Source organism: Nothoprocta perdicaria, unplaced genomic scaffold (assembly GCF_003342845.1).
Source record: "Nothoprocta perdicaria isolate Ctin4 unplaced genomic scaffold, notPer1 scaffold_47, whole genome shotgun sequence".
Taxonomy (NCBI): Eukaryota; Metazoa; Chordata; class Aves; order Tinamiformes; family Tinamidae; genus Nothoprocta; species Nothoprocta perdicaria.
In genome coordinates this window covers 212,332-223,119 of record NW_020455721.1, presented here as the reverse complement: position 1 = coordinate 223,119, position 10,788 = coordinate 212,332, and the positions used below count along the sequence as shown (strand labels likewise).

At 43.9% G+C, this 10,788-nt stretch overlaps 1 protein-coding gene across 2 annotated transcripts in view; it reads left to right on the top strand.

The window, feature by feature from the left end:
• The window catches only part of ADTRP (androgen dependent TFPI regulating protein), a 29,312-nt gene extending 18,836 nt beyond the window's left edge, over positions 1–10,476 (top strand). For both annotated transcript variants that reach the window (XM_026047008.1, XM_026047007.1), the window contains 3 exons: positions 842–957; positions 4,149–4,300; positions 9,597–10,476. In XM_026047008.1, coding sequence (XP_025902793.1) covers positions 842–957; positions 4,149–4,300; positions 9,597–9,640 — 312 coding nt within the window. In that variant the 3' untranslated portion in view covers positions 9,641–10,476. The remainder of the gene's footprint in view (positions 1–841; positions 958–4,148; positions 4,301–9,596) is intronic.
• The last annotated feature ends 312 nt before the right edge of the window (positions 10,477–10,788 follow it).

The following is a 10,788-nucleotide window of genomic DNA, read 5'->3' as shown; positions in this document are numbered from 1 at the left end:
TTCCTTCCTTCTTTCCTTCCTTTCTTCCTTCCTTCCTTCCTTCCTTCCTTCCTTCCTTCCTTCCTTCCTTCCTTCCTTCCTTCCTTCCCTAACTTTCTTTCTCCCATGCCCCATCCCTCCCCATCTATCTGTGAAAACATTTGCTTAATTATCAGGAATTTAACTGAATAGTTGGCTATCACTATTACAATAGTTGGCTGCCTTTGCATCTCTGGCTGGTTTGCTGTGTTTGCTGTGTTGCTGGTTAGGTCTTCTCTTGGGAATTCTGTCCTAGGTATCGCAATTCAAAACTAGGGCTTCCTTGCCCACAGAAAACTGCAAAACTTTCAACTGTTTCTGCAGCATCCCAGGAGCTCCCCATGTCCACCTAGTACCAAGCCCCAGAGCTCCGCCAAGCTCCCACCTTCTCCCCCATGCAGAAGGAACCGGCATCCCTTCTGGAGCAGCTTCCCAGCCCCAAAACAGTTAATGCCACCACATGGGCAACCTCTCTGTCCTGTGCTGAAAATCCCCCATGCTCAGGCAGTTATGGTCATACAGGCGCTTGAAACTGAAGTTTTTACCTAGTCCAGCTCCTCTGGCAGTCGTTTTCTTACCTTTGTTAAACCTTCCTGAAGTTCCTCTGCCAGCCTGGTCCTGGGTTGTGGCCAGCTTTCACCACAAGTTGTTACCGTAGGGAAATTTCTTCGTTATGAAAAATGACACATGCACTTGTATGACATTACATACAGTACTGTTAAATAATTCTTTGCCCACGTGTGTGCTCTTGAGCTTTGTGAGCAGCGATGTGTGCACGTGCAGCACTGCTACCAGCCTGTGACAGATTTTCTTCTCTCCTCAGCACACAACCGTATTGCCTTTCGCCTTCCTGGAAATCTTTGCCACGCCACATCGTTACCCAACAAAGAAGAAGGGACTCATCCTGGTAGGATTTGCCTCGTCTCTGTATATCACTTGGTAAGACTTGAATAGTTCTTATCTTGATGCTTGTTGGGGAAGTGGGAGTGGATTTAGAAACCTGAGCTAGAAAGTGACACTCAGAGCCAGGTGCACATGGACTGGAGCACCAAGGAAGCATCTGCTCCATGGTCACCTCCAGCTGCAGACGGAAACCCCTATGTTTCTTGTGATATGGCCATCATTCATCTCCTACCTGTTGATCCCACTTTCCATGTGCAGGGATTCTGAGCAAATAAACAATATCTAGCTGGGTCCGTTCACAGGCCACCTCCTTCATGTGTGACAGACCACGGGAGCTGGGTTTGCATCTGTTCCTGCTCGTAGCGCGCAGGCTCCAGCGCCCGTGTCCCACCGCAGGAGGCACAGAGACCTCCGTGAAGCCACCACGGGCAGCTGCCAGCACATCAAACTACTCTGGCTATGCATTATGCTGAACAGCAGCTCCAGGATGGATCTGGATAGCTTCAGGGTGCACTGCGATATAAGACACTTCCCAGAGCTGTACTGGGCACGGGAAGCACCTAGACCCTAGAGTGGAAGATGCAGAATAACTGATAAACGGAGGAGAAATTTGTTTTCATGCAAAGCAGCTGGGACTACCATGGTGTTTCATTTTCCCATCTTAGCCACCAGTTCTCACTCTCAGCTAGATACGCTCCAACATTATGTACCTCAGTTCCACTGAATGAGAACCCGGAACAGAAAATAAATCACACAGATAAAGGAATCTTGTGATTTGAAACTTATAATAGTGGCTTTGGAAACAATGAACTTTGCTACTACATTATATAACCAAATTAGGAACCATTTATCCTAATCCTGTCCAGAGCCTAATACGATTAGGATCATGGCTTCCTAAATTCCATTTCTGTGCTCTGGTTCACTCCAGTACTTAATGCTACCTTCATTTTGCTTCTCTTACGGCAGCATTTGGCTTTTATTGCCTTGGAGCTCAGACAAGCCTCAGGGCAACTACTGCAGCCACGTGTGCCGTGCTTTCCCCTAAGTCCTTTGTGCCTAGTGATTCCATGGGAGCTACTGCTAGTGCCGTGGCTGGAATCCTCCTTGCTCGGTGAGAGTCAACATACGGATGTGGCTTCTGAAAGGGAGAGAAATACATTGCCTTCCCAGGTCATTTTGTCAATTCTAATAGACACCTTGCAGTAATTTTGGCTGCAAGGCAGGGAAAAATGGAACAAAAGGTGACTTTTTCACCATCTACCTACCTCCGAGTGGGACTTTACTCCAGCTTTGGATATATGCAGCATTCAAAAAGGAAATGTATTTTCAATCACGGAACATCAGGGCTAGCAAAACTGTTGTGATTGTTGGCTAATTCTTGCAAGGGGAGATACAGCTCCTCCTGTTTCCACTAAGTAATGCTGTAGTATGGGAGTCATCACATTGAAAACTATGAAGGATATAAAATATTAAAATTGGCATTTTAAATCTTAAAAAGAAAGTAACAAGAGCTTACCCTTTTCCGTATCAGTAGCAAAATCAATTTAAAAGTAAAGATCAGGATAAAATATATCTTAATCATCACAATTGTACAAGTGCTTTTGGAGAAGAGATCAAACTACCTTTGTAAGGGAATAAAAATCAACATAGCTCACCCACTGTATCTTTGCAAAACTAAAACTCAAAAAATATATCAATTTAAATCTAAATGGCTGTCTTGTAATCTAAATGACTAATGGCTGTCTTGTAATGAGTCCATATTCTACCTCTGCCATGAACCAAGATTTTTCTTTCACTGTATGCCCATTTTCATTTCGCAACCTTTTAATTTCAAATTAACCACACTTTCAGAGAGCTCACATAGCCGTCGTAGTTTCTTCTCTCCTTTTTGGATTTTCCCATTTAACCACTCCTTCGGTATTTTCTTTCATTCCCTTCAGTGAGTCCAGAGCCCCCATTAACACTGGAAATGACACACGAACAACCAGAGGAAAGAATAATCCTCCCATGGCCTCCTGCCACATGTCACCTCTCCGTGGTATCGATAGGCTGCCCTAACTTCTGCAGCAGTTCAGCAACACCCTTTCCCTCTCTAACCAGCAAAATAAGAGCTCACCTTTTCAGCCATTATTTTTCCTTTGTGCTCTCTGATCCCTCCATTTTGTGACATTTTTTCCTGCCTGGGGGGCAGCTTGAATGTCACTTCTCTTTCTGAGCCGTGACATGCACTAGAAGGGGCAGGCAGGGCTCCCTTCAGAGAAACTAAGGTTGTGTTCCCTTGTAAATGCTGCTAGGAGAGGGAAAGATAATAAATAAGCATATATAAAACACTTATTATATTAAAAGTATATACAAATGCATGTATTTATAGACTATATTTGCTTGTAGATTTTATAGATAAAGAATATTTTTATATTCTTAACCCAAGCATTTGCTGCAGGCCATTCTTATGAGCTATAAATCATGAAAATAATGCCAAAAAATTGCCAGCCACGACAAGATTCATTTTAAGAGGCAAAAAAAATGGCGAAAGGGAGGGGCTAAGCAGAAAAGAAGCCTTACAAAGTAGGCATAATTATCATTTTTTCGTTTATTCTTTCCCTCTTAGCAAAGGTGCTTTCCAGATGGTTCTCAAACGAAGAGGCAATGCAGTTATAGCTCTGCTGCCTACCTGGAAGTTGTTCCTCCTCTTTTTCTGCTTTTAGACCAAGAGTGAGGTTGCAAGCAAATTTCCCTTGCCCTCTCAGCTCCTGAATCCTTTCCACTCCGACCACTTTTCCACTCTCTAAGATGATGCATGGACTGGTCAACAGTGAGAGGATAGAGATGCTACTGAGAGAAAGCACTTCTTTTTGCACCAGCCCTCGGGATGTGGATTGGGACCCTATCCTGTATATACTCTCGAGATACTATACTCAGTACAGCCCAGTACAGATCCATATTTCTGACCATTTCACTTGTTTTTATTACTGCAGTTTTACAGCTGTAATAATCCATGCCAGGGGGGTGGCAGCAGAACATCGTGCACATTCCAGCCTGCACTGAAATGCATCCAGGTCAGCAGTGATTCCAGGGTGCTTCACGGCAAATAATCCAAACACCTTACTGAGCTCCTTTTCTTTGTATTGAGACTGTTCGGATAACTCAGCCCTTCTGGAATTGAAGACCACAAAGTGCTCCCTCTCCCTTACTGGTACTAACTGAAAGCACTTTCTGTCCTTGCCCAGGGTGCTGTGGATTTATGCGGCAACGGGAGAGTGGGTATATCCGCTCTTTGCGCTGTTCAGCCCCGCCGGGCTGGCAGCCTTCCTGGCTGGTAGCTTTGCCATCACCGTCTGCTTCTACAGCTTCGGAGAGTTCCTCAACCGCATGATATGGGGTCAGTTCTTCATCTTGCTTTTCCCTTCTAATCACAGGTGGGAAATGATCTCGAATTAACTGCTGTGATTGCGTAGGAAGGCGAGGGGGAAGGAGGGCCACTGCACATTGCGGGGTGTTTGGGTGTCAAGAAGCAAATCAGAGCAAGAATAGCAACCCTAGAAAAAAAATCAAGGGTCATTTTTCTCCAGCATGGCTTGAGAAACATCTCTTACCAGTATAATCATTGGGCTTTAAATTCCATCTCAAACAATAGTCCACAGTTCTGTTCTAAAACTCGGTGTTTAGTGAACTAAGAAATGTTACTGCTTACTAAAAATTTATAAGAAGGCAACATATCCAGGTGAGAGCATCTCAATAGCTAGGTAGTAGACAGCACTTTTGAGAACATCTCCCTTCTACCTCTTGGGTGATATATTCAGCAAAGATTTAAAGAAAATGACAAATAAGCAAGTATGTATACAAATATATCTATATACACACACACACACACACTCTTTTGTATATATATATATATACACATACACACACACACTCTTTTATATATACATATATAAATAAATATGAAAGACTAGTTTAGAAGAAAACATTCATCAGTTGAAAAAGAAAAGAGAACTAATGAAGCTTGAGGCTTGGGAGTGAATTTGTTTGTTTGTTTGTTTCTTTTTTCCCCCTCTTCTGGTTTCTTCTCTCTTTTTTTTTTTCATTCAAGATAAAGTTTTGGAGCATGAAAGTGCCTGCCAGGAAGCGTGTATTTTATTTAGGGCAAATGTGTGAACATTTGCAAATTTTTAAATGAGATTTTTGTTGAAAAGGAAAACCCTGCAAAAAACACCTCTGAAAATAAGCAAGACGAGCCCGCTCCGCTCCCGGGGAACATGTGATGCCTGATGGGCTCTGTGAAGTCTCACATGCCTGTCAAGCCAGAGCAGAGCGTCTAGAGCTGGTCTCTCACCATGTGTGCTCTGTTAGCTAAAAGGAGCAGATTGACTTTCAAATGTGCTGAATAAGCAGCATCAGGGCTTGATACCTTCGCAAATAAGATGCTGGCTCTACGTACCCATAATAGAAAATTTTGGCTATATTCTCATCTTGTGTAAATACAAAATGCGATGAAGACTGCTGGTAGCTGAAGAGACCTGTAGGTGTTTTGCACAAACTCTGGTTTAAGAGGCATCTCCAAAAAGGCAAATACTACTAATAACACCTTTTGTTTCATATATATAACTAGCTATCATGTCATCACCACCAGAAGAAAAAATCAGATCTTACACAATCTAGGTATGAGTTTTTTTCTCCATCAAGTAAGTATTAGTTATTCTGGGCCTAGAATATGCCTGATGCAAAAACTGAAGGTAATCAACATAAAACTATTTTGATTCTCAAGGTGTTAATCAAGTGAACTAAAGGTTTTGCCAAATGGAGATCAAATTAACTGCAAAAATGAGCTGCATTTTGAACTGCTGACTAAATAAGCTCACCCAAGAAAGAGATATTAATGAGATTTTAAGAAACTAGGCAAGCATCCAAATTTCTATATTCCCAGAAATGCTAAAAAGCAGTCTCAGTTGTGATAGTATAAATGTAGCCGTGAAGATTACATGTAAATTACGCACCTTATGTCCTCCATTCAATGTCCTTTAGTGGTCCGTGGAGATCCCTGTGTGTGCTGGGTTTGTCCTTCCATTCCCACTTCACATTTTACAAAACAGCCACAAAATCATGGCCCTAACCATGACTTGGCGTTTTCACCCAAGCACTGGGCACTCATCTTAAATTCCCCCTGGTAATTTTGCATGTATTCTCAGCTCTTCACCTCTAGGACAGGGGACATTGCCTACATTTGCTGTACACAGATAAGTCTCCATGAAGTCTCCATCCCAATAGCTGGCTGCTCTGTAGCACGAGAGGCTGCAGTTTGATATCATGGGGACTTGGAGAGCAGTAACATCTCCATGGGTTCCTGCCCCCATTCTTGGGTTTTACAGGCAGGCTGGCTTTTAACTTGAATATTTTTCCTCACCAGTTTCCCAGCTGTGTCCACCCAAGAGAGAGGCAGGACTTCCTAAAGCTGGTAGTGAAAACATCCCAATATTGCTGAAACACAACCCAGAGGGAAGTTCTTCCAAATTATAGTGAGCCAGAACCTTAATATATTCCTGACTGAGACAAATCTTCTGCTGTGCACGGCCAGCAAACTGGATGAGGATGTGATTCCAACATATCCTTTTTCTTGCAGCAAAATGGCTCCATGTGATTTTTTTTGTCCTAGTCTTTTCCTGTCTCTCCTTCCCATAGAAATAAAGAAACTGAAACAGTTAAAATACCCCTATAGAAGAGCAAGAAAAGCAAAACGATCTGTGGCAGGAGAAGGTTCTTCACCTCTGCTGAACGTCTACCCCACAGCACCATCGTGGACCATTATTTTGAGTTTTCCCTGTGGCAGGCTCTTGGGACTGACTGCAGGCTTCAAATGAAGCTTTTCCCACAGCTCTGCTACATAAGGGCTCTCTTCCCTGTTGCTCTATAGCTTCAGGCCACTATCGTTTTTTCCTAAAATGAAAAGTACCAGGCATGTGAATTTCCACCCTCTTTTCCACCCATAAATGTATCCTTAGCTCCAAATTATTCCAAAGTCCATGCATGGCATCTGCCAGCTAGCACGAGCAATTTTTAAAGCTACACATCCCGTGCTTTGCAAAAAGATGTGGCATCATTTCCGAGAGCTGCAAATCGGGGCTGCCTAATAACATAACCTTGTTTTCCCTCTTGAGAGCAACCCGGAGATGCCAGACCCTCAATGTGTTTTAGTATTTATAGACAAACTACTCCATATAGTCTTTGAGGTTTTAAAAATGCATGACTTCTCACTTGCCTCTGCCTGCCCGCTGGCTGGTAACTAAGGCAACCCAGCTGCAGAGGCCGAGTGGCGCAGAAAACCGTACCGACAGTCACTGTCTTTCTGGTCTGCTTGAAATTCCAAAGTTTCTACAGTACGAGGCAATGCTGAGTGATGCAGAACCTCCAAAGAGGATAACTGGAAACAATGGGCTGCTTCCTTGACTGCCATCATTTTACCTCAGCTGAGAATTTGGCTGCAGGGTCTTAGCACCAAAGATGAACCACGTGGGATCTTCTCTCAGTCCTCATGGGTAGGAAACATCCCATAGACAGCTGGTCTCCTTTTATTTTTGATCTGTCAAAAAGGAACCCTCAAAAATAAAGCAAATGAGTTTCCCTTGGGATTTTTTTCTTGGTGAGGCAAGCAGATCCTCGGGAGAAATTCAGATCAAAGTTCTCCAGTGTAGGAAGTGCAACATTTAGGGTGAGGTCTCTTCTCTGCCACCACTGCCCGAAGATCCAGGGGATTCATTTACCTTTCATCTAGTGGCCCTGAAATGTTTTCAGCAGCTGCTTCATTTCAGTGCTCTGAGACGTATGTGAATAGGAGCTATATCTGCTCCTCGTTGCCTCGACAGCTAGCAACAACACTGCCAGAAACTTAGATGCTCACTAAAGGAAACCAGGCAAAATCATGATTAAAATTGTACAGCCAGGGGAGCGTCTGCTGAGGTCAAACAAAACACCCTCCATGGGCAGTGGAACCCATGCCCACCCTCCATGGGCATCTTTTGAGGAAAACAGGGGCAAAAAGGAAGTTGGCCTAAGCAGTCCCAGCAAAAGGCTCCTCCACAACATATTACCTGTAAAATGATAAGATCAAATTCTCGATGCTTTCATTTTAGGTATCACTTATTGAGTTGAGATTGCAGAAACCCAAATGGCAAATCAATCAGTGCAAGGGGTATTTCTGTGGGGTAGAAAGTCAGTCTATCACCCTGTCTGCACAGGCATAGTTACGAATGGCAGTTTCTGAATGAACATTAAAATGCTCACGTTGTGCAGGTAGTTATCAATCTAGACATAGGTCCTACTCTTGATTATCACAGCCCTGTTGCATTTTAGTGTCCTGGGCCATTATAAATAGAGCCTCACATCTAGAAAATACTTTCATTTGTTCTATCGTACCTTTAAGAATATTCCCAAGTTTTATACATTTCTTCAGTGAAGTAGGAGTGTTTATTACAATTTCACTATCAGTGACGAATGGAACTCAATTTCAGGAGGAAAACTGTATCTAAAAGGCCAAAGCGTGCAAACCAAACATTCGTGTTTACTTTTGCCTCATCCATTCATCCTCTTTGTGCCCCAGACTGGTGATGGCATATTTATATCCTTCCTATTTGTCAGTCAAGTTGCAGATTACCACTGGGGTAGAGGAATCCAGCTATTTAAAGCAAATATGCATCATCTGTTACATGACCTACTGCTGCTGACAAGCTTATCTGATGATCCACTGGAGGGAGTCATGATCAACAGCTCTGGCAGCCCAAGCGTCCAGTTTCATCACTGGAGGCCAAACATATTAACAGATGCTTGTGAACATGCTAGCCCTGGCATAACAGGCTTGTCTTCTTCTTCTGTGTCTGTCTTTGAAATACCTATTGGTACTTGTCAGCCTAAAATATTTCCAGGATGATTTAGGGAGGAAGGACTGCAAGGCCTCATGTTCCACATGGGGTCAATTGCTACATGCTGCGTAGGCTGGAAAATAAATAAAATGCAAGTGGGTTTTTCAGAGTTTCAGAGACCCTGAGGTCTACAGGCAAGGAGAGCAGCTATAGAAGAGGGAACCCTGAGGGGGCTCAATGCTCAGGAGAAAAGAGGGTTTTAGAGGGTGCGAGTTCCTAACCGTGTGTGGCCAGTGCCACCTCCAGGGCCAAAGGCAGCATCTCTCTGATCTCTGCTGCCGCTCCAAGAAGATGCCTGGGGTAGGTCCTGTGGCACCCTGAGGATGCTTTGGGTATCTCCTCTGCAACCTGCAGTGGGCAGGAGTTAACATCTTATGTTTTTGGAGGTGATTTTTTTTTTTTAAAGATTTTCCCCTATTCTTCAGGCTGGGCTCAGGTGTTGGCAGATACTGTCCCTCCCTAGCAAAGCACCGTAATTTTTGGTGGATTTGGTCCATGGTAGCTTTCAAACTCTTCTTTGGAAGCCCAAGAACCTCCTGCCTGCTGGGTACGTCCTGGGCACCTTCAGCGGCCCTTGGGCACGAGCAACTGGCTCGGGCCCTGCACTCGTAGCTGCCTCCCTGCCCCCGGCAGATCCAGCATCCCAGGGATGCGGGCAGGCTCCGGACTAGCCCGTGTCCTCCTCCCTTGCAGCAGCCTGGTCTGGGAGAGGGCTTCTCCAAGGGGCCTTGTTAAACACAAGCTGTTCTCCTCTCCTCGGAACAGGCGACTCGATAGCCATCCTGGACTACAAGCGGAAAGGCAAGTGAGGCTTCCCCTCCAGGCCACACAATCTCTCCGGGAACGCTGAAGCCATGAAGTAGAGGAAAACAAATGCAGCTGTGATAAACCCTTTCTCCAACGCACTGCAGCTTCTGGTGAAGTCATTAGGTCACCAGGCATATGGAAAACTGGTGGAAAATATGAAACATTTGCCTCTTACATGATAACTCCGCAACTGCTATGAATAAGAGAACTGTGTTCCTCTGTGCACGCAGATTTCTCATCTCTTGAGCAATGTATGTGAGGATGCGTCCACGGTTAAAACTCGTCACTGCTGAAGAGCTCCCTCGTGAGCTTGGCACCGCTCTGCAAAAGGCCTGTGCATGGCAGCCAGCTCGTGTTTGGATTGCCCTTCATCAAGTCTGGAAAACATTAAGAGGAGGGATAATTTTAACACTGCTGTGACTTCCAAGCTAGCTAGATAACAAATTGGGCTAACAAGGACTGTAATTAGGAATGTCTGCTCATAAAGTTCACCATGAAGCCAAATTCTTCCAATGAAAAAGCCTTCTGGAATATTAATATCTCCCCTCCCCCATTCCTAATAAGAAATCTGAATGCAACCCTTCTTTTTTTCTCGGTTTCAGTTAATCTTGCAGCAAAAGTAACCTAATTATACTGACTGTATGATTGCTTTGACAGAAAGCATGTTAATTTAAAGCACTGTTTAACATAAAGCTGCCTGCCATATAATTACATTCCATTCACATGTTTACGAATCTTGTTCAGTATAGCTGATTTCTGTTATTAGCCTCAACATCTCGTTAACATCTAAAACGCTGGCGATGTGCTTTGTAAACTCAAATAAAGGGGCAAAACTGTGTCCCGTGCGAGGGCTCTTTGATGGTCAACATGACACAGAAAGATCTCTCTGCTATTAGTGGTGTAATTTAGATAGGAATTTGAAACCAGCCACAGCTCTGTGGTGCCCAATTCCCTCTTCACTGCCAAAACGTGCAGCTTGGAGCTACCGTGTGATCAGTTCACCAGGGGGTTATTTTTGTCTTTTCAATGCTGCTATAACTTAGTGAAAATGAAACACATTGCAAGCTGCTTGTAAGCGATAAAAATAAGTAACGTGCATCCCTAAGACAGCTCTTCTTGCGTGTTGAGCACCTGATAGAATTTTAGGTTG